The sequence below is a fragment of the Lampetra planeri genome, chromosome 29, assembly GCF_965212315.1.
Source record: "Lampetra planeri chromosome 29, kcLamPlan1.2.h2, whole genome shotgun sequence".
Lineage (NCBI taxonomy): Eukaryota > Metazoa > Chordata > Hyperoartia > Petromyzontiformes > Petromyzontidae > Lampetra > Lampetra planeri.
In genome coordinates this window covers 7,818,389-7,843,358 of record NC_136135.1, presented here as the reverse complement: position 1 = coordinate 7,843,358, position 24,970 = coordinate 7,818,389, and the positions used below count along the sequence as shown (strand labels likewise).

At 43.8% G+C, this 24,970-nt stretch overlaps 1 protein-coding gene across 1 annotated transcript; it reads right to left on the bottom strand.

Annotated features, from left to right (window-relative positions):
• Positions 1-299: 299 nt before the first annotated feature.
• On the bottom strand, positions 300-24,425 carry LOC144728652 (flotillin-1-like). Its single transcript, XM_078608226.1, has 13 exons — positions 24,314-24,425; positions 23,262-23,348; positions 15,162-15,237; positions 14,133-14,223; positions 11,611-11,754; positions 10,352-10,471; positions 8,965-9,060; positions 8,361-8,513; positions 7,368-7,549; positions 4,738-4,783; positions 4,299-4,436; positions 3,387-3,551; positions 300-2,492 (listed from the first exon to the last, which is right to left on the bottom strand). Exons 2-13 carry the CDS (start codon positions 23,305-23,307, stop codon positions 2,475-2,477), a joined length of 1,275 nt encoding a protein of 424 aa, XP_078464352.1. The 5' UTR covers positions 23,308-23,348; positions 24,314-24,425; the 3' UTR covers positions 300-2,474.
• Between the last annotated feature and the right edge of the window lie 545 nt (positions 24,426-24,970).

Genomic DNA, 24,970 nt, shown 5'->3' with positions numbered 1-24,970 from the left:
TTCGTTTCTCAATCCGCTTGCCCTTGAGGGTCGCGGCGGCATCATGTTGAGTAGGGCGGTCCAGACCTCCCGTTTCCTGGCGACAGACTCGAACACTACATTACTATCCACTACTACACTATACACAGACTCTAGCTCTTCCTGGGAAATTCCCAGGCGTTCCCAGGCCAGCCGAGCGACATAGTCCTGCCAGCGTCGCCTGGGCCGGGGGTCTTCACACGTTGCCAAGTACACCCATTGATTGCAAACATATACTGGTGACAAGTTCCTTTAAATTGAAACATAACCCAACACAAATGCACTTGTATAGTTTTTACTACAGGTTTACTTCAGCCACTACAAGACTTCAAAATACACAAAACACAATGCAAGCACTTGCATAATACAAAGCCTACGTGTTAAACTAAAAAAATACTACAAGTTCCACTAACATTTAAGCAAATACGTTTTAGTGATAGGGCACATATGGTTTAAGTCGGTTGGTGAACACCATATTTAGTCTAGTGTTAGCAAACACATGCATACAACCTTACGTGTTCAACACACAAACATGCAAATTTCATGGGACCTCCTCTGCCAGTACCAAAATATGAGAATAGGATTTCCCCTTTTTTCTGGCAAACAAACAAGTGTTGAGACGTTAAAACACCAAACTGAAACAATACTTGTGGTCAGAATGCAAACAAAAAACTCACTGATAATATATGCATTGTCTTTGAAACTGATGGGTCCACACTAGGTGAAACTGATTAAAAAACAATGCATATATTATCAGAGTATGTATTGTGTTTGCATTTTGACCACAAGTCTCGTGGTTAATGCAGACATGATTCCTTATAAAAGGTTTCAGTTTGGTGTTTTAACATCTTAACACAGCTGTTTTGTCAGAAAAAAGGGGAAAATGTATTCTCAAACATGCAAATTGTTGCGGCTATGATATTTCTATTCCAGAGCTGCAAAACGCAGTTGATTTACTTGATGTTGCAGGCCTTAGGGTGGTGTCAAGTTTGCCAACACCACAATGTAGTCTACAAGTCATTTGAAATGCACAGGAAGCAGGCGGCGATTCATTTTCAACTTCCTGGCAACACCTGGTGCTTGAAACTGCTCCTTTGGCAAAAGACACAGAAGTAACGTTACAATCCTGCAGTCCATTGTTATTACCTTTAAATATGTGAGTATACTCAATCATGGCTATGTCTAAACACACAATGTTTAAGAAATCCACCTACTTATTACGAAGTTTAAATGATTAAAACAAAAACCACATTCTTGAGTTAAACTTGAATCGACTGACATTTCCAAATCAAGGTAAAAAGGTCATTATGCACAATTCAATTGATGCCACCGCACACTGCAATTACCTCCCTCAACGCTAGAGCATTCAGCTGTTACCAAGTATTACACCACCTGGACATAGGTTTCCTGATCACCCAATAAAAAAAAAACCTCTGCAAGCCATTAAAACAGCAGCAAAGGGGCACAGAAACACAAAACACGCAGAAAATGACATCTTAAGACCTTATTTTTTAAAATATGAAGTAACAAATTTTGACAAAACCAATAATACTTATTCGGTCACGCGCCAGAGCTAAACTCGATTACAATTATGACGAGGTAAATGGCTAGCGTTACTGTTTATAACTCTCTTCTTCACGATTGTGTAATTTCTTAAGCATCACGGGCGCCCTCCAGTGACCAAATAAAGCCACACAATGATGGCCAGAATATGTCGGAAGGGCAAGTCTGAAATGGATGCGAGAAACAGATTTCTTAACATAACGCCAATTTTCTGAAAGAGCACAAATTCAATTCTACATCGTCCTCATTCACCTAACAAAACAGTAAATGCAACAAGTCATTTGATTCGTGTAGTGAGACAGAATGGCATTGAAAAGGAGAATGAAGCCACCTATCACCACATTAATTTGGCTGCAAATGTAGGATTAATAAATTATCTTTTAGCAGTAATAATTCACATTTATAATGCGCATTCCATCCTAAGATCCTAAAGCGCATACCGCCTTAGCACTACCTGGTGATGAAATATAGGCGATTTCTAAAAACAATGTCAATGCATACTCCATCACTTCAAAATCAACAAAGCACAATACGATTTTATCTGCCATTTGCTGCTTTTCTCCTGGCAAAGCTTCAATATAAAAAGCATATTACACATTTTGTTAGGGCTCTGCAATTATAAATTGTAAAAGGTTATAAAAGCCTTTCTGAGAAATTGTGGGTGTAATTATAATTATCCAACTAGCTGCACAGTTGATAAATGCCACGTTAAAACATAACAATCACATAGTCTGCAGTTATGTTTTATGACCATGTTTCTGGATTTTTTTTCTCACTTTCAAAAACCACAAATCTGGCTTCTGCACACCAATAAAGATGACCATAAAAGCTATGAGAGGTAACAGTGCTGTAGAACAAGCAGGTTATAGGACTTCTTTTTGATCCAGCTCCGCTCACTTAATTCTTGCAATCTGTAAAATAAACAGAGAAAGACTCGCATTTAGCTCTTAATTAGCACTAAACAGGTTGTTCATAGAATGCAATTGACGCATTTACAATGACAAACAACAGCTTGTCTGTATAAAGCATCTAAATCTCACACCGTATAATTACAAACGTGGGTTTTTTTTCTGGGTTCTCTCCGCTTTCCTCCCATGAAAATAAACACTCGTTAATTGGCTGAAAACATCTTGATACAAATAGGACGACAGAGCTCGTACAACTGTTGACACTGGCTCACCGCCTGGCTGCCTTCGAACTTGCATGTAGTTCCTCAACAATTATGAGAAGCAATTTGCATGAACGACGCTATATACAAACAATTATTATTTAAATATGTGTGGCTCGACAATTTTTTTGGGGGGGAGGGAAAGAAGGGTAGAATGCTACAGGCCGGAAAGGTAATTCAGACAGTATGGAAGAGAGCATATGGAAATCCTTCAAAAACAGAAAGTTATATGCATGCAAAAGGGTATTTAACAGTACCCATAACATTCATTATCTAAATGTATTCTGAAATGTAAAAACCATAAGATAATTTGGCTTTCACAACATATAAAAAAAATAGGTGTATTAGAGGTTTTTCAGACACTTGTAACGTTAGCAAAAAAAATAAGTGTAAACATATATTCAACACTTGCACAAAATCCCTTTCTTCATACACAACACTTGCACACTGTTACGTGTTGGTATGCACTCATTAAAGGAAATGCTATTACGAGATAAAGTTGAGGCAAATTATCTCTTGCCACAATAATAACACATTGCTCGACTTTACATCCACCGTGCACAAAGAAACCCATTTCTGCAGATAGCACTGCCAGACATTGGCAAGATGCCGGAAGAAAATTCGGCGCGCTCCGAACCTGCGAGATTTTCACGCCGGTCAGTCTCTCCACGCTCTCGGGCAGCTTGCTCATGATGTCCAGCACCTCGCTCGTCAGCTTTGAGGCTCCCACCTCCCCACCACCGCTGGAAATCATCGTCACCTTCCTTGCCTTGCTCAGTGGCTGGCTCACCTCTGTGGCAATCTGCAGGCCATCGCCGAGTCGGAGGAAAAAAAAAAGATAAACATAATTGGCAACGCTGAAATGCCGATAAGAATAACAAACATTCCCTACTGCTGCTGCTATTCCTGGCAAAGAAACATCGTAATTTTTGGCAGCGAGGTAGAATGTCTATACTGTACTGGTAATACTCAAATGGTACAACCGTAAATCATTCCTTTATGTTATTGGTAAGGAAGTTGTAAAATAAATTCATAGTAACTATTATAAATGTGCACCCTCAGTTAAGTTGTAAATTATTATGGGATTTTCATAAAGCTATTCGGCCTAAAACATTTTAATACAAGCATGAATTTGATCTAGTATGTTATATTTAAGGTGTCACCAATGGGGAATTTACTACACGAGATCTCCGTGCGATCCTGAGTCAGTGTGTGTATGTACGTGTGCATGTGTGTGCGAGCAGTAGTGTAATAGTCAGCGTGCAGTGCTACGAACCTGACAACCTTAGTTCCAATTCTTGCTCAGGGCCAACGTCGGTGGAAAGCGATATCAGAAATGATCCTGTGCCTTGCTTTGGTCAACTCAGCCTTAAATAAGTAGCTGGTACTATGTGTGAACGTTAGCACTGGCTCTGGGCATGGTGCTGGCCATATCATCTAATTTGATATGCAAGCCTTAATAGGTTCTCATTAACCGCACTTGCCTTCCCCCCCCACCCCCAATAGCCAATGAAGGCTATACGGGGGAACTTTGTTTGTGGGAGAGAACCTTAGGCAATGTCTCCAGCAGCAGGTCGACCATGGCAGCCTCTTCATAGTCCTTGAAGGCCTGGGCCTTCTGCATCATCTGCTCTGCCTCAGCCTTGGCCTTGGCCTCAATGGCATAAGCCTCTGCCTCCCCCTTGATCTGTGCACACACACAACGTGACAGGGAGCAGAACACAATATGAAGACGTCAACCATCCACCAAAACAAGTGCTGCTGGCATGCTTAGTGCAGCTTGAGACAATGGAAGGGGTGGGCACACAATTTGCTGTTCAAATATTTACCAACACACACCCACACCAAATACACTGGGCACTAATTATTGCCTAAACGTATATAGGAATCTCAGAAATGATAAAAACGATGTGCAGTTATCTTTGCATATCTCAACTGTTTTATTAAAAGCACTGCACAAATGGTGAAGGAAATATGAAACCTCTTACCTTTATGGACTCAGCCTCTGCTTCCGCTTCCATTATCACGCGAGCTCTGCAAATAAATAATTCCCAAGGGTCATTAACACAAGCATGGTAGCAGGGATATGCATTGAACTGCCCATATAGGAGTCACCACTGTGATCTCTACATTGAGTCAAACTTAACATCTCTTAATGTTCGACGGCTTGTGCACCAGATCTTATTTATTCACGATGCACTTACAAAAAAATCCGCAGACTACCTGCTGGATCTCCTCTCTGTTTCGAAGAACAAATGTGGCCTAAGGTCTTCGCTCATTTACCAGCTTCACATTCCTTATTGCCGTACAAATACTGGAGGAAGGGCCTTTGCTATTGAGGCCCCCAGGGTCTGGAATGCTATTGCCAATAAACTGCAACTTGAAACACTACCTTTGAGATCTTCACTCAAACATGCTCTAGAGGAGTTGTACACCCCTAGCTGCCACTGCTATTCAGTGGCCTAAAATCAAATGTTTTCGTTCCGGATGACAGCTGCAACGTATGATCTTGTGTTTTGATTTAGTGTGCTGATCTTTAAAGGTGCATTTGAAAAATGTTGATACTCTTACTGATGCTCCTGCTGTGGTGGAGTCACTCATGCAGCCAGCTATGGCTACAGGGTTTGGTGCTACATGTTGTTTATGTCGTTTATTGTGAAATTTCGGTCAGTTCCTATGATCACTGTTACATTGCTTTTATGGCTTTATTTTGGCAATTTCGAAAAGTTTTTTTGGTTTGGCCATGTTTGTTTGTTGTTGTACGGAGTTAGAATGATGGCTTTAATCTAAGTTGTCTTCTGGTTGTTGTTGTTGTTTGACTTGCATCCCACTGGGATTTTTGCACAGCGTTAGTGTACGGTGCTATTTTTCTGGAAGACATGGCAGCTTTTTCCTGTATTTTTCTGTTTCAGCATAGTCACAGTCACTTTAAGATGTTTCCTTGTTCATGTTTTTGTTTTTTGTTTGTTGCGGTTTAACCCAATTCAAGAGCCGAATGGCTCACAGGGCTATACCAAATAAATGAAAAATGAAATGAAAAAAAACTTTCAGAATGGCTGACCTTTGTCACTTTTAACGCTCAATCAGCCCGTGGTGATGGACCGTTGAGATTTGATAAAAACTTGATACATGATACCAAGAGCTAAGAAAAAGTATTCGTGAACACAAATATTATCTAAATGAATCAAACACCCTTCAACAAAAAATACAAACTTAACCACTTACGGGACTGCCGACATATTCCACTAACACAATCGTTTGATCGACAATCAAGTAATACTGTATACAAAAAATTCATACGAGTAAAAAGTACCATCGTAGTACGTATAACCCATGTGAGTTTTAACATGCCAAATTATAATCTGCATTCCTTACACGTGAAGTGACAGAATCGGTCACGTAGCAGCATAGTGCTGGCTGCTGGCAGGGAAGGGGATCTGCAGCTTACAGCAGCCCTGACTGACAGCAGGCCACGTGATAGGCCAGAGAGGGGTCTAGGGGAAAGGTCACGGAAGGGGCACACCGAGAACCCGCTAGTAGGTTCCAGAAGGGGGCGTGGCCGGGGGTGGAGCCTGGCCAGGCTGACAGTATAAGAAGGGCCCCGGGAGGGGAGCTCGGGGCTGTCGTGTGGAGTGGGGGGGTCCCCGTCGTACTGCTGCTGGAGTCTTCACCGTCGTCTCAGTCGTCACCATCTCGGCGTCGCCAGTCAGGAAGTCTACCAGCTGTCTGGACTGGGAGCCGTAGTTACCAAGTGTTAACTGTTAAGGTGTGTAAATAAACAGAGTGCCTCCTACTCTTAGTGTATCTGAGTCAGTCACTACACATGCATGCAGATGGCCTTTTTAGTATATATTTTGGGGCACATTGGTATGTTAATTTCATTATCAAGCACAGCTTTACAAACATATTTCAACCTTGCCCACATCCCCTATTAATTGGATATGATTTGTTTTTATGAAGATAAATCATCTTCCATGGCATGTGAATCTTTAACATACACTGACAAAGAAAATGGACAAATGACGAAATGTGTGCAAAGAAGCGGTGCATGCTTGAAATGACACTCGGGATGAAGAACACACGTGGATGAGGAAACACAAAACATATTGACTCTTAAGAAAGGTAAGTGGACTTGGACAGGACACCTGAAATAGATGGCAGGTAATCAAGAACAAAAATGGAGTGGTAACCAGAAGATGGAGAGTGTCCAAAAGGATGTTGCACTGCAGAGATAGAGCAGTGAAATTAGCTCATGTGCAGGAGCTGGGCGGATTTAGCATGGCAAGACTGTGGCAAAGGCTTGGGGAAATCTTCATCCAGCAGTGGATAGATTACATTGAAATTTCGGGGCTGGTACTGTGCGAGAGAAACTGCTATGACTTACAATCACACAGGGCTGGTAGGGGTCATCAAAATACACACCCAGCCTCCTTCGTCTCTGCATTTGTGCTGCCGATACTATGCCAGGAATCCCAGTCAACCTAAACGAGGCCCCATATCATCCGAATACATTTGCGAATGAAGTGTGTCGCAAGCAATTAAATGCAGACTGGTGCAACTATACGTGTCGCGTGATAAACACCACGCAACTACTCTTCAAACACACGTACACACACACCTTCCTGCCTCAGCCAATTTCTCCAAACGATACTTCTCCGCCTCAGCCGGTTTCTTGATCTTGGCATCCAACTCCTTCTCGCGTCTCAGAATCTCCTGCTCCTGCACCAGGATCTGCTGGGTGCGCTCCACCACCAGGATCTGCATTTTCTCCTCTTCGATCTTCTGCTTGGTCTTTGCCACCTGCGATGGCACATGATGCAGTTCCAGAATTCATATCAAGCTAGCACGTAAATCATGCCTCTCTGCGCCTTGCTGCGCCTTCCTTTCCAATGTAAGAATGATTGATAACTTAAAAACTAAACTAACCACATTTTTAATTTACCAGAAAAGGCCCAAAGCTATATAGCTCTTTTCCAGAAGCGTCCTGGCTACAAATGAAAGCTCAGCGAAGAGGCTAATCATGTAAAAATGTATCACAGCCAAATATTCTAAACGCATGTTTCTAAATGTGGAGGGAAAACCCGGAGGAACCAGATAAAAATCCACGCGACCATGGAGAGCACATTCAAACTCCAAATACACGCATCAGGGTTGGGATCAAACCCAGGTCCTCCTGTATACAAGGCCAGGGAGTAAACATCTCGCCACCGCGGCGCATGCATGCCATCTTCAATAACATAACTTTGTCACAAATGTCTTTAAACCATGAAATTGTTGTCAATATTGTTAAGTTTCAAGTGCTGAAATTTTATGATCCAGCCCGGTGGCTCGGCGGTAGAACGAGCAGCTTGCAATCAGAAGGTTGCGAGTTCAAATCCTGGTGAGGTGCTGACTCAACATATTATCCTTTCCAGGTCGATAAAATTAATACCAACTTTTCGCCAAGTCAACAGCATTTGTCCTGTGGATTAAATCACCTCTGACATAAGATTGTGGTATGTCCACCATTGGCTCAGTGCTATAAACAGGAGAACAGCACTGCCTCAATGCTTATTGGGCAGAACTTTTAAAACAGTATTGTCTGTCTTCTTGGTTCTCTGTTCATACCCACCTGCAGCTGAAAAGCCAGGTCCGCCTGTGCCTTTTGGGTATTGACTTCCATGTCATAGGCAGCAGTCTTCAGCTCGAACTCGAGCTGAGCTTTGGCGATTTCAATCTCGTTCAGGTACTGGGCAGCCACTTTCTGCTCCACCGCCATGGCTTCCTGCAAGGGCCCATGGACGCGCGTGACTTGTGGCATATGCATGGTCAGTTATCAGTTATGGGCAACCATAAAAAAACCAACATGTTTTGCAGGAAGATGACGCACACACGCATTCATCACTACTATATAAAGACTCCCCCACGCCCCAAAACCAACTTGTGCCTTGACACGAATATCCCAACAAGTGCACACTCCCACAGTTTTAGCTTATTGCTCAGCAAGTAAACCATGACAAATGCCCATTTTGCAAGTCTTAAAAATGGACCAAGAATAACATTTTGTAATGAAAAACATGTACATTACATGATTAACAATGGTTACCGGTTGGCTACGTACGGCGCGAAAGAAGTTCAACATATGTACGCACATACGTACATACTGCAGCTTTCAATTCCCATTCCGTGGTTGTTTTCTAAGCTGCGCGTCTCTCTGGTAACGCGCTTCGACCCACCTTGATGCCGGCATCTCGCTTCATTTCTGCCTCTCCGATGCGTGCGTCTCGCTGCACCTGGGCTGTACGTGCTTTGCCCAGTGACTTGAGGTAGTCCTGTGTGCCATCACACAGGCAAGCACGTGTGCGCGTTTGTCACTCACGCAACTTTAAACCGCAAGTGTGGTATGAATCGGTGTTAACTATTTAATACATATAAAACAACTTGAGAATAATTAAACTTCACTCAAAATTATATTAGATTACTATAGAGAATAGGTAGGCCCAAATAGACTCTCTAGAGCAGTGGTTCTCAACCGGGGGGTAGATGGCGTTGTCCCAGGGGCAAAGTGAGGTGACTAATAAATGTGTGAAATTATATTATACACGAGAGTCATTGGTGAATGATCACGTATGAATCTACGAATATAAAATGACTACAGCATTTTAATCCATATGGTAACATAGAACGATATAAAAAAATACTTTTCTAAACTCAATGATCGTAAACAATATGGTTTCCAAGAGTAACCAGCGAGGGCGAACAAATTACGTCACGTGTGCAGAGCGTCCATTTAAAAAATATATTATTCGCTTGCAGTAACTAGCCAGTTAGGATACCTCACAAAATTGAGAATTGGTTCAAATATTGATGTTCATCAATTCACGAATTTATTCTCAGAACCATGTTGGGTCAGGCAAGGGGGTACTCGGTTAAACCAAAATTCAACAAGGGGTACAGGAGCCAAAAGAGGTTGATAACCACTGCTCTCGTTGTCCTGCTATTGGAGGCTGTTCCATCAGCATGAGCCAGAAATTGCAAAGCTGCACATTTACCTCGTTAAGCATCTCATTACATTTAAGGCAAAAAAATACAATAAAACTTAAATTAAATTCAACTGATATTACAATACTGTAAAACAGATCAGCTAATAGTAAATTATGTTTTTTACTGGAGTGAAATAAGCAAGGGATTAAAATAATGAAATAAACTCAATTACAGTTGAGTCACGCAATAAACATGCAAGAATGAGTAGATTAACATCAATTCTTACGCTCACGATACGTTCGTGGAATAATTTGCACGACAGTGTGTTATTTATGGTTCATGCAAAGCATGTGCGTTTCATTCCATTTGGGTTAATGGAGTTAAACTGAAACAACAAAAGAAAAGGAATTGTTCGAATAAATACAACAAAACTACATTTTACAAAAAATGTATTATTCTTCAATAAATGTGACTATTTACCAAATTGCTGTGGTAGGTTAAAACTTCATATGCCAAGTATGCATCGTAGTCAAAAGCTACAAAATGTACATAAGTGTTACGAACCAAAATTACTCAATGGACAGGAACCAGAGAGAGCGCATGTTTCAAGAACCCAGAAAGAAAATGCCGCACCCTTACCTCATCGTCACGGACATCCTTGAGAGTGTAGCTCACCACGCTGATGCCCATGTTGAGGAGATCAGAAGAAGCCACGCGGAACACCTCCTGGGAGAACTTCTTACGATCCTTGTAGATTTCCTAAAAGCAGGAGCCAGTTTAATAACACTGGTCAACACAAAAAACACATTTTTTTCTGGCCTGGACTTTTGCAGCTGTTTTAGACTAATTTCAGGGTGCTGATTCCAAATCTGATCTCAGATTTGCTCTATCACATCTCATTTTATGCTATCGGCATACCCCACTTTCATTGATTTTACCCGAAATTAACTGTCACTTATGATTGTAAGTTGTTGCGAGTCAGTGACTGCTTTAGTGTTAAAATATGGTGCTGTATTTTTAGGATAGTGTGTTTATAATATTATTTTATGTAGATATCCACATTTATTTAATATTTTTCTTCTGCAGTTTTTATTGAAAATGCAATATTTGATATCTCAAAAACCTGATGTGATAGACAAAAACTGATGCCAGATTTTGAATCAGCACCCCAAAATTACCTTACAACCGTTGGAATACGTTATGCCAGAAAAAGTGTGTTGACCAGTGTAATGCATCATGATGTGCACTCCAAATAAATTAAGACAGACAGGAGAAACACTTGCACAGAAGAATGCCAAATGAGAGGCCACACCATGAATGCGAGTCCCGTGCCCGCAATGCCGCGAAAAGTACGTGGAACAAAAAGAAGCCAGACTAAAAGGACAGACAGAATCAGCAAAGGAGTGACAGTCGACCTCGCAGATAACAACGGCGGTGGAACGGTGACGCAATTGGGACACGTCTCAAGACTATGGCAGATTACAGCTGCACAGCATCAGGAACAGAAAGATGGAGCAGAAACACGCAGGACAGCGTTTCGCGCTGCCGTGCATGGAAAATGTTCCCATTGTAAAAAAAAAAATCCCCTCATCTGTCATTTTACCTAAATGGAAAACAGACATCTTACAATACAGCTCAGGTTCATGGTTGTTAATTAGAAATGGCAAAATGGCAGCTCAGGCTATTGATGCCTCACTGGCGGTTAGAAGAACCTAGTCCTTTATTAAAATTTGCACTTTGATATTTTATTCATGCATAATTTGAATAAGATAACGGATAATGGTGATTAATAAAGTCAGGGATTTATTTTTGGCATTAACTGCAGCTTTTAAAACACAGACACGAGTAACCTAGCCTGGTGACGATGAAGCTAGTCTCTTTAAGTGAAGTAAACCCACCTCCACGGTCATGTTGCCCATGATTGCACGCTGGTGTCCTTCCAGTGTCTCCAAAGCGATCTGGCTTATCTCCTCGTCCCCTTTCCCCAGAAACATCTGGCAAGCAGCTGCTAACATATCCTTGTTTTGTCCTTGTATCTTCACCTGCGAGCCAAGATACAACAGTTGTGACACAGTTGAACCCATTAAAGACACGTTATCACAGCTCGGGAATGGGCATCGTAAAGTGAAAAGCAGAAAAGAGCAATGTTTTTTCTGTTACAGATTTTTTTCAGTCCACGTGATGTCACCTGTTATGTATACCAATGCAAAATAATTTTGAGCTCATTAATGCCAAATGCTTACAATATCCTTAGGTGTACGTTTGTATGAACAAAGGCTGTTTTTGTTTCAAATAAGTTGCTGTTCAGTGATGCTTCTGCAACCGTTTAATCCACGAGTATTTTATGTTATAGGAGAAAGGAGATAAGGATAGCCTATAGCTTGTGTGTATAGACTGCATTGTTCCATTCCTGCAATGGCTCACAATTTAATTCAAGCAATTGCCCAGGTGTACTATCCATTGCAAAAATTAAGGCCTGATGATGTGGTAAAAGTAACCGTTTGTCAGGAGATGACAAGACAAAAAAACAATCTTAAAATTAACACTGTAAAATAACCATTTCAAAGCAGCATAGACCCCCCCCCCCATGTTAAGTTGATGCATTCTAATAAGCTTTGCCTGGTTAAAATTGGACAAATTGGTTAAAAAACAAGTAACCAAGATATAAAAACCCATCATTGCATGATATCACGAATGTCAAGAACATTAATAATATGTAATGAGTCACTAAAACGAAGTATTTTCTTCAAAAACATTCAATGGGTGCACTGGCTTGATTACTCATAAATAGGGGGACTATGGTAATACTTAAAAGAACCAGTGTCTGCATCGAATGTAAGCCCAAGTGAATGTCATGGCTAAATTAACTTCACACCAAAAACCTCTTAAATGGCTCTCTCCAAAACAAACTATGCCTCTAGGAGATGTTATAATCGCATCACTGGTGAAACGCTAAATGCTTTGAAAGCCCACACTGTGACTTTGCTCTTCGGGCAAAGCATTTGCTGAAACAGGCACCCCATACATACAAAGCCAAGGATCCCTTCTTTAAAAAGTAGGTGCAAGTGGTTTTAGAAAGCACCTATTAAGAATGGCACAACACATGAGAGCGGTGCGGTAAGCACCATGCTAAATTAACACTATATAGGCAAATAAAATATCCCTATGATCTTAATAGACTGATGGGAGTAAGTAATATTAGCGAACTCCTATTAACCATTTTCCGTTCCGAGATGTCTGAAAGTTGCAGGGTGGGTCCCCCGTTCACCTCTGAATCTGAGGAAGGCACAAGTGGCTCAGCTTAAATTGTATTTAGAGGGGCATAGCACCGTTGCTTTTAAAAACATTGTAATCACCACAGAGAAGTGTAGCAACACGACCGTACTCTATGATAGCTGGCAGCAAAACTTTACCAAACGCCCTCCCGCATGGCCATTTACTTCCGATTCCATTCAGAATCGATGCGATTCCGCTCAGAATCGATTCCGTTCTGATGACAATAATTGGAACGGAATCAGAAGAAAAAAACGGAACAAAGAAACGGGTAAGCTAAGCCAAGCCACTTATTTTAATGAGGGTGGTGTGGTCAGAACGATGCCCAACCACCTTTGTCTCCCTAATGTTTGCACATCACACCAGGTACTCATTTAAGGCCGAGTCTACCTATGCATGGCACTGATGTTAGATGTGTCCGAAACTGAAACTCAGGTCAATGGGATCGTAGCATAGTCTACGTTTCCCTCACTTTAAGCGGGTTTGTTTTGTGCGATTGTGTATATGTGGCTAACCTATTTGTACCCAAATTTAGCAATATGCGGTTTAAATGTACTTATATGCGGCCGGACAAGAACTTTATTGTATGTACTTTATGCGCTACTCGGCAGCCAGCCGTCTCATGAAGTGCATTCTGGGTTGGGTGACTGTGCGTTCTATGCTACGCAAATTTGTTTTGTGTGCTTTTTAGGAACTCATCTACCACATAAAGTGGGGGATACACTCTCCACTGAAGCACCGCTCAGCACATATACAAACAAAGACAACGATCCCCCGTATAGCCTTTAACATACTGTTCGGGCAAGTGCTGTTAGCGAGCACCTATGAAGGCCGGCTCGGCACACGAGGGGGTGGGTGGTCAGCACCATGCCCAGCTGCCTTTGTCTCCCTCATGGCGATGTTAACAAACAGCACCAGGTACTCTTTCGAGGCAGAGTCAAACTAGGGGAGGCTCAGGACCGGTTCAGATAATCGCCACTGGTGTTGGCCATGAGCGGGAATTGAACTCAGGTCATCGGGTTCGTAGCGCAACGCGCTAACCACGACCCTACCACTCCACCACACATACACAAGCAGCCATAGACACACATGCAACTGCTCCATTATCACATAAAAACCCTCATTGCACATTTAAATACTCAATTACCTGCGCTATTCCCGTCACCGAGATGGGCACGCCCTGTCGCGTGTAAACTTTCTCGCTCCTCACATTCAGAGTCATGGTGTTGAGAGAAATCCTGCAGAGGTGGACAAGGCAACACAGTTTAAATGAATTCATTTCAGGAATGTTGAATTGCCTTTTACCTCTTCCTGTGCAAAATGATTTTATTATTCCGGAACATTAGACATGAAGCTTATCGTTCAGATATAGTAAAGGTCTTCTGTCTTATAATGTGGCAGCAATATTCCCAAGTAAACTATGGAGATTAGCACGATGACATTTTCAGGGCTCAACTTGTCATGGAATATTTTTTTAAGCCCCAAGACCCTGCCCCCCTCCTGACAGCGATTCACCTTTCATCAACATCTCCTCGCCCACCAGTATCTACGTTAATCCTCTATTAATTACGCACCATTACATACACCACTCCTAAAAAAATACTATCAGTATAATAGTATTTTTTTTCTCCACTTCATCAAAGCACTCTGCTTTTGATTACTCTTCTCTAATACATTATCTGATCTGCACATTGACAACAGTTTTTAGAATTCATGTCTGGGAATATTTTTTCAGAGCTCAGCCCTAGACATTCTACTTAAAAAACAGATTTTACTTGCCAACCAGGTCGAGCACAATATGCACCATAACAATGGTGTGTGGTGCAATTTGTATAGCTTGCGATCCAAAACCAGCATAGGGATAGTTTAATTTGAATATTATCAAAATGGTGCCTCTTTCAATGCGCCTTTTGGAATCATGTTTAAGCTATTTTGCTTTCAGATTACAAACGCAGCTTTAGACACCTGTACAGCCTCAAATACCACATAATACATCAGAATTAATACTCTCTCAAATAACATGGATGTAATATTTCTCAACATAAAAGGCAAACGATAACAGCCTCGAAGAAAAAAATTCAGACAGCCAAAAAGCTAAATAGGATTTTATCGTTGTATGAGACTAATATAAGTTAACAATGAATGACGCAGCTGAAAATAAAATGTGAAATCTTACCTTTGCAATTGCTGGATGACTGGCCAAACAAAAACTCGGCCACCTGTAATGGTGATGGGAGGGGAACGGCCACAGCCTGGTGATAGCACAGCAAAAGCTCAATTAATCACATATGCCTGTTTAAACTGATGGTTCACCAAATTTTCCAAGTACCTAAAACTTTTCAATAAATAAACTAACCCTGCGTTTTAACTATGATATTATAAATAAGCTACTCTTTTTTTGCAGAGGTACTCGCCAGTCAGCTGTAGAGCATTTTAAGTTGATTGTAGAGAAACAGTCAGGACTACATACTGAAGCTTCCGTAAACAACAGATCTATGATAAGAGCACGGCAGATGGCTGTCGAAATTTTTCCGGATACATTAAGGATTATATTTCCGTCTATGACAGATGCCGGTTAATAGAGCATTCTAGATGGTAAAGTGCCAGATAACAAAGCTTTTCATAATAAACGTTTTTGGGTTAGATCGCGTTATTTATAAATGTGTCGTAACCCTCCACCACCCAACACGGCCAATCAGTAAAAAAGTGTCACGTTGACAAAAGACAAATAGTTCACTACTTTAGCCCACCGGTGTGTTGAAGAGTGAATCCACAACATTTACAATTTTTGAGCATGACGTTTCGCTGGTAATTACATCCAGCATCATCGGGCAACTTGCCGGAATAGCGAAGCCCTCACTTGCTTGCTCCCAGTCTTAAATAGAGCAGCAGGGTGACATCATCATTTAACTCATTCACAAAGCTTTTTGGTGTAGCATCACAAGAAATGAAACATGGCCTCAACAGTGTGAAGGGGACTGTATGTCAGAGTTATGGTTTGGGTACATGTATAGATACAGTGGATGCGTAGGCATGGGAAACTGTACGGAGGAATATTCTGGAATGCACACGTTGAGTTGATTGAGAGAAGGTGGCCTGTCCATGTGGGGACACTAACTGCTCGAGGGCAGGGCCTACAAAGGGTATATAAAAGGGAGCCAGAACTCAGTTTGGGGCGCAAAACTGAAGAGAGACGACCAAAATGGGGTGCAGCTGGGCTGGGTTCAATGGAGCTGTACCAACTATCTACACCGAAATAAAGACTTACCCTTGTTAAAATGGATGCCTCCAAGCGACTCCTTTACACTGGTGGCAGCGGTGGGATGTCATCTTTGACATCCCGACAAAGAACCCGAAGAGGAGCTGAACAAGAAGAGAAGGCGCCATCCCTAAGCACCCCAGGACCCCGAGACTCGGATACCAGCGGGAGCCGGGCCCCGCTGGCTGCCACGTTCTCGGAAGAACCCGAGATAGCTCAATTGGAGAGCTCAGATGAAGGGTGAAGACACAGCTGGCAGAGAAAATAGATCGCCTCACCTTGTCGATCGATCGGCTCATAACGAGGATCGTCGACGAGAGAACTGGGCCGGGTCGACGAGGTGCAGTATGGGCAGCCACCGCCCTCGCAATGCAGCAGACTGACAGTCTAGAGAGCCGGAACATTCGCTGCTCCTTGCGGGCGGCGAGCTGACATCGACGGGTTGGAGCAGCTGCTGCTCTTTGTAGCGAGGAAAGCGGGGATTTGACCAAGCTGTACAGCAGGGGTCCCCGACTGTACCGCAGACTGCCGCCGCACCACCCGAGCCACCGCCGCCGCAGACCCATCGGAGCGAGTACAAAGGCTTGGCCCAATCAAAGAGTTTGCGGCCACCAGAGGCAACTGGGTGGCCTTCATCAAGCACTTCAAAGCGGCTATCAGGGTCAGCGGGTTGGAATGAAGAAGAGGCCCTCCGAGCACTGCCCACGGTGCTCAATGGTGGGGCTCCGACGGCCTTCTGCACCATCCCGGAGGCTCAGCGCGCCACGCTACAACAGGCCTATGAAGAGATCGCGGAAATTTTCTGCCCGCTATCCAGCGCCAGGCAACGGTTCTCAAACCGGCGGCGGGAAGAGAACAAGCCGCCGATGGCCTTCCATAGCGCCCTCGTGACAAATCGCTAAGGTGACGTTCCCCAGAATGGACGAGGCGGCCAGAGACGCGCTGGTGGCGGAGAAGATACGGGGCCTCCTCCAAAGAAGCGGAATCGTACTGCCCATCGCGCCGGAGAGCGACCCGACTTCGCTGTGGTTCACGAGATGCCTCCGGGCACATGATGAGGCAAAAGCACCGATCCTCATGGCGGCGCAGATAACGGAGACGACGGAGAATGGAGGAACCCGGGAATCTACGGAACAATCGGGAACAACATCGACCACCGGACCCAAAGTGGCCAGGGATCTTCAGGCTACCTTGGGGGAGATGGCGTAGCCATTCGCGAGTTCACCAACCCAAGGTGCAATCTACAGGTGCAGTGACCATGGAGGGGCCGGGGAGGAGCAATGAAGCGACCGGAGATCAAATGCTACCCAGGCGTGGTTCATCCACTCGAAGCGTTGGGGCGCCGCCTCACCAAGCAGCTGGAGATACTTTGCTACAAATTGTTTTGTTGTGTTTAAAATGTTTTAAATATGATTCCTTCAACGTGAACTGTATAATGAAGATAACATTTTAAGTGGTTTATATTAGAAACCGCTGTAAGTCTGATTTGTGCCTCGGGCGGCTGTGAAGGCGTACGAGTGAGAGATATCCCTTAATTATTTGTGATTAGCTTAGCATTTTAGCCACGCCATTTGAGACCCATTCAGTGCAGTGAAAAAGGTGCCCATGGCTGTAATTACAACGCTAGGTTGCACTGTACAAATATAGCAGGTCATGGCCTACACGCTCTAGGCTTTTGGCAGTGTCAAAGGAGTTGTGCAGTGTGGACTTGAGGGTCATGGGGACAGCATTTGAGTGGTTTGTGTTTTCGTTTCGTATTGTTTATAAATGCCTACCGTTAGTAAAAGCCAGTTATATCACTTTGACGGGAAGGCCAATAACATGACGAGGTTTTTCTTAATTAGAACACCATCTTTTCAGAGGTCACTCACAATAGCCGCATCTAGTGGAAATGTCCCGAGCCGCCACTGCAAGCTACCGCTGCGGGAAACCGGGCCATATCACAAGAGGATGCAAGGGTGAAGTCGACCGGCACAAGCAAGCTATCTCCGACCACCGACGCAGGACTTCCCAAGAAAAAATCAGGCCAGTCGCGATACCACGGGCACTCGGCCAGATGATGCACACACCTCATCATCAAAACCCTCATTACCATCATCACCAGCACCCCACTTGGTCGCGGCGATCCGGTGCGGCACAACGGGACATAATTGTCCGACGTCTAAAACTAAATGGAAAAGTTTAGCAAGAAGGGTTGTAGCAGCAGCCACAGGGACGTCCGTGTTAGCAGGAGCGGTAGGAGGAAATCCTGTAAGGGTGTTAGTGGATACGGAAGCCTCGGTCACAATCATATCCACGCTCGTGTTTGAAATGTTACCGTCGGCTAGCCGTCGCTTAGAGCCGGTGTACAGTAAATTTGTCGCAGCAAAAGGCGGCTGATACAGACTGAATGGATCCGCTTACAAAAGGAGGATGTCTCTCTGGAGTCCCTTGCCGCACAGGCAGCCGAAACAGCCAAGAATACACAGCCAGGAGCGCCATTTTACAAATGGCGATTGTTGATGAAATGGGACCCTTAACTGCAGCGTCGCTGCTTGGTGGTACCCACTCTCCTGTGCCACCAGTTGTTGTCAGAGGTGCACGCTGAACAGCTTATGCAACTGGGTCACCGAAAAACATTATGTACGTTGCAATCTCGTTATTATTGACAAAGGATGTACGGGATTCGGCAAATCGATGACAAGAGTGTGTGAAGAGCAAACCTCCTTCCCAACCTGGACAACCTCCCCTACAATCAATCTCAGTATCAAGGGTGAACGAGTTGGTTGCGCGAGACACTCTTGGTCCGTTCCCAAAAACGCCTAGAGATAATAAATATTTACTAGTTGGGATGGAAAATTGTACTCCATAGCCCATGGGATGGTCTCTGCCAGACCAGACGGCTGCATCTATATCATAAACCTTTCGCCACGGATATGCCTTGTACAAAAACCCCCCTGACAAACTGCTCACAGACGAAGGTCGAAATTTTTCGGCTAAATTACTGCATGATGTATACAAAATTATGGGCGCAAAGAAAATGTGAACATCGCCATACCACCTCCAGTCGAATGGACAGGTGGAATGGCTCAACCGCACGCTGTCTGCGATGCTGTGTCATGCCATAGCGGACAAACTGAGACTCGCACATCCCAGGAGTCTTAGGGGCTTATCGGAAAGCACCGCACACGTCGACCGGGCTCTCCCCCTTCTTTTTGATGTACGGGAGAGACGCAGAGCCAACAATTGAAGACAAACTTGTGGGTCTCCTGGCTAAACCTGTCACGTGGCCGGCTTCCCTCAGATTGCCACTGGAAAGGCTGCAGGAAGCTCGGGAGGCCACAATCGAGGAATCGGGTAGATCGTAATCAGCAAAGGAACGCGTGCGAAATAGAAAGGAAACGCCAGTGCCATTTGAAAGGGGGGATTCTAACCTGGTTACACTGTCCCCAGGTCCGTGTGGGCACATCGGCAAAATTGCACTGTCCCTGGCAAGGTCCTGTTGAGATCATCCAAATTCTCTGCCCGCAAAGTGTACGCATCTAGATGGGCAACCGGCAATGGGTGGTCCACCCGAGTCACTTGAAACCATATAGGGAACCATTGACACAAACGATCACCCAGGTTCATAAAGGCTGAGCCCAGTGGTGTCGCGACAAAAGCCGTGGGGGAAAAAGGTCTACCCCAGCAAAGTACTGCTTCCGCACTTTCAACCCCACTTTTCAGGCACGACCTTTATGAAGACGAAGAGGAAGTGGGCAACGGAGGGAGTCATCCAAGCACACGCGAGAGAGCAGTACCGGGGCGAGCGTGTCGTTCGATCGCGCGCTGATGGACTGAGATCTGGAGCGACAGTTGAGCTGCTGTACCGGTGGTTGTGTGTTGTGATGTAAATGGATGCTCCCCTTTAATCGCCGTACTAGGGGATAACCTGCGTTAACCATGTCTGCAAAAATCAGGGGCCATTGTTGGTCATGACGCCATTCTCTCCGTTTTGCAGGGGCCTGTGTTCAGCGTTGACCAACAACTATGTAAAATAATCCCATACTCCCAGATGATATCCCCTTGTGAAACTCGTACCTCAAACGTCAGAGAGAATATACTTCTCCCTTATGAAATCCTATTGACTAAGTTGTTCCGCTAAGGTTATTATATACATCCCCGAGTGTAAGATAGTTGTAAAGCCGGGACAGTTATGTTTTTCGTCGGGGGGGAGTGGGGAGGGTGTAGGGGACTATATCGGAGTTATGGTTGGGGTACACGTTGAGAGTGAACGCGTAGGCGTGGGAAACTGTACGGAAGAATATTCGGGAATGCACACGTTGAGTTGATTGCAAGCATGTAGCCTGTCCACGTGGGGACACTAGCTGATTGAGGGCGAGGCCGACAGAGGGTATATAAAACGGTGCCCGAACTCAGTTCGGGGCGCAAGGCTGGGACAAGACTGAAGAGAGACGACCAAGGCAGGGTGCAGCTGGGCTGGGTTCAACGGAGCTGTAGCGACGACGATCTACACCGAAGGGACTCCTTTACAAGTGTATACTCAAGGGAACTAACGGTTCCCTAATGACTACCTTTAAAAAACAAACATCAGCCGGTGGCCTCAGTGTAATCATAGCCACTTTAAATACCCATTTCTGCCTGTTTGAGGATCCAGATTTGTATTACTTAATCAAAGATGTGTTTGTGTTTTTGGTTTTAAAGTGTAATGTGCTGCCAAAGTCATGTAGCTAAAACATCAAGAATATTTCACGTACAAAAACTATTTGATTAAAGACTATAATGAAATCCATGATTGAGAACACACGCTATCAAAAGTCTGATGAATATAGAAGCACTAGGGAGGGTTAAAACGACCATCTTCAAACATTTCTTGTTTATTGCTGGAAATGATATTTCAGATTATGAGTCTTAAGGAACTGCTGCAAAACCCAATTATAATGGGTGTACATTTTTGGCCCAAGAGGCTTGCATTGCAATGTTGTTTTTGCAATGGCGTAAGCCAGCGTGTAAACCACTACAGCCTCATCGAACTTCCAACGTCATTAAATAAACAAAATAATTGGCCGATTACAAATGCAGTGATCCTACTTTACTGTGAGGGATACGCAGCACTGACATTAATGAAGTACAGTAGTGTTTTCTGGACGATGTCATGTTTTTTACAGTTTGCGTTCATGTTACTTTGTGTATTCAGAGCCAGGCTTTGTGACTTGAATAAAAAGAACACTAATTACATTTTGATACCGCTGTGGTTTGTTAGAAAATGCTAAGGTACATCAGGGTCAATGCATATCATAAAAAAACATCTGGCATGTGACATTTTTCATAGTAAGCAGACATTTGAAAGCAAATCCAATTTCAAATCCAATACATACAAGTTATATTAAAAAATGCAATTCTGTGGATGCGTTTATTTTGCAGAATTAGCGTATCCACGCGACACTATTGCATTTGTGCCTTTCATGATTAGTAAACGTTAAACAAATTCTGAAAGGCAAATTCTGAAACAGTGCATGAGAACACAACTTTAATTTTACAAGGTACTAAGCAAACAATTGTTTAAAATCTCACAAAATGTTCAACCTGATTTAAGAAAAGGGCCATCTGGAATGGCGAATAAACCACATTTCCTAATTAACGACAATCAAGCTGATCATCTACTCATATAACACACGAAACATTACCCCGCAAAAATAACGACCAATGCAGTTTACAACAAATGTGAAAAACTAGGCCACCTCTTGTCGGGTCACTCTTGCATACTAAATTTACGCCCCGGAATGCACCAATTAAAATAAAACAAGAGCTGTAAACACTTAAATAAATGCCATCTTGTGACATGAAAAATTTACATTAAAATGGCCACATGGGCGACTATACTTATCTATGACTTAAAACTTTCGTTACTGCAGGAATTCATATTCTATGAACATAAGGCAGATGTGAAACACGGTAGGACCAATACTTCTGCCGTGGTTGATCATTATTTTAATGCGGCTGGCTCACACGAAATTGATTTCTCTAAGACGATGGTACATTGCAAGCCTACTGGCTATCAACAAAGATTCGTTCATGAAGCCATTCATATATACAGACACAGAGACAATTTCAACCGAGAGGATGGTTATAGACTCCGCAATCATTGGAAAGATGTCATCAACCACTTTGGGTCATGACTTGATTTGTGTTATCTTGTCAACCTCCACCGTCAGTAGTGTGGGTGTATGGAGGAGGTGCAATGCTTTGATTGGTGTAGACCTACTACCGGCGTCAGAGCCTTCAGCCTACATTAACTTTAGCTGCCTCGCCCATCTCTAAAACCTTTATAAACAGCTCACCCTCAGAGGCTTCCCTGTTCCTGATGACGACCGCTTGTGTTGCGATCGAAACGTCATATTTTTATTTACTTAATTTTTATTATTTTATTGTTATTTTTTCGATCTACGTGACTTTACCGAAATAACCTTAGAATATACTTATCTAATGCATTCAGCGTGCTCCATCACTGTGGTATATTTTAAGAACTCGCGTACAGACACCCCCTGATTGCATTCCTGTTGCTGTACACAATTTTCTCTCCACGGTCGTAAAGATGACCTCTTGTTAAAGGTGTCGCAACATCAATACCTGCATGTTGGCATATCTGCTACAAAAAGTTAAGAATTGCAATAAAAATGTTAGAAGTTTGTCTTAAATTGAAAACTTAATTTCTTTAGAACTGTTCTTTGTGTTTAGTTTGTTGTCGATCACACGATTCGCTACGCACGGTGCAAACGTTCAATGATTTAAGAAATGGAGAATGATTAAGCAAAAGCATTCCAAACCTCGTTACTCCATGGACACTCAAGGCCTGCAAAGTCTTCCAACTCAACCAAATCTCCCCAGATGTCATGTATGTTGACCTTGTTTCGCACCGTACGTAGCCAACCGTGCTAATGATAGATCAGACTACACCAAGCAGTGATTAGTGCAAATGAAAACAACGAATGACAAGGGACAGGTAATAAGACCGTCTATGGGAGGCCACGCCCTTACCAGACACCACCATTGCCTCATTGGGACCGCACGTGTAGAAACCCATTGTTCAGAGGCCGATTCACTCCCACGTGAAGACAAGCGACTCTGGAAATATATGGACACACGGAAGAATACGCAACACCTGTTACATAAGGTACATAACCTTGCTAATCCACTGTGGAAAGGCCCTCTTGAACGTTGCTTAAATGCTGGTTCGTGAAGGCGAGAGAGCAGAGTAAACCATGGATTTTGATGCACAGACTTATGCTGCCCACAGCGTTGTCCCACACAGCCTGCAATAATCGATTCATTACATGGTGTGGTCGCCCATCGAAATCACTACCCAGTAAACATTAAAAAGGTTGGGAGTAACGTTGGTTGCTGGGATGTGGTTGAAAGCGTTGGTGCAACGGTTCCACGTTTAATGGGTATCCAGGCGTGAACTAGCTTAGCTTACACGAGACCTTATGATTTACTTGACAAGAATCAACACAATTCGTCAATATCACAGCATGACAAGGAAAATATTAAAACAGCCGACGTTTTGAGCAACGGACCCTTCAAAGTACATACATTATTCAGAGGATGTTACATGACAATGTTTTTATACGGATACGTTTAATTTGAAACGTCGCAATTTACTTAAACCTGTTGGCTGTTATCACGAACTAATTAACTAAACGTAGACATCATCAGCCATGTTCAATCCACTGCTAGATGAAGGCCTTCCCGAGCCGCCGCCAATGACCATACGATGCATAATAATCCACCTCAGCTTCTGCAAATGTCATGTTTTTTTACGTGATCGCTCCATCTCTTCGGTAATATCCTTTCCTAAATGTACTTTTGTTTAATTTCCCAAATGCCAGGCGAAAAAAATAAACCCTCTTACACGCGCAACGCGCAAGGCGACAGATCTGCCTCAAAATGTACGACCTATTGCAAGCCGCAAACAGGGTCATTTCAGCAAATGTAATGCAAAACAAGTGGCGTTGCTAAACTGATGCCGTGCTTCGCAGCAAAATTACAGAAAATTATCGCGAATTATTTGCGAAACACCGCGGACTTACCGTGCCCGCTGCAAGCAAACAAAAACGATTCGGATAACGTAGAGCGCACTGGGAGTCGCCTTATTGTTCCTAACCCGATTGGCTTATCGCGCACACGTGGGTAAGAGTTGGGCCAATCAGCGCGACGGGCACGAGCGCGGCGCTTAAGCGGTTTAGGAAATGTGATTACCGGGGTGTGTCCGCCGTGACGTCACGTGAACGCTAATGCGCATGCGCGGGGCACTTCCTATTATCCGCGATCCTTCCTATTATCCGTGACGTCACGTGAACTCCAATGCGCATGCGCGGGGCTCTTCCTATTATCCGCGATCCTTCCTATTATCCGCGATCCTGCGCCAATTCGTAAAATTCTTGCTATTGCAGTATTTTTAATCGCTAATATGTGGTGTGATGTCTATAGCACGACATGCACACATTACTGCGGAGGGAGCTGCTGGTAGGAACGTTGGGTTGCTCGGTCAATGGCCAGGGTCAACGGCGGCGTGGTGTATTCCGCAAATATGCCCGACTGTGAGGGCGGGCACAAGCCGGCGTGAGTAGGTTAAACGTTGAGTTTTATAAGGGCACCACGGTGTGACCAGCCCCTCCCCACTCAGCCCCTCCCCACCCAGCCCCTCCCCACCCTCCCCCACTCAGCCCCTCCCCACCCCACCCTCC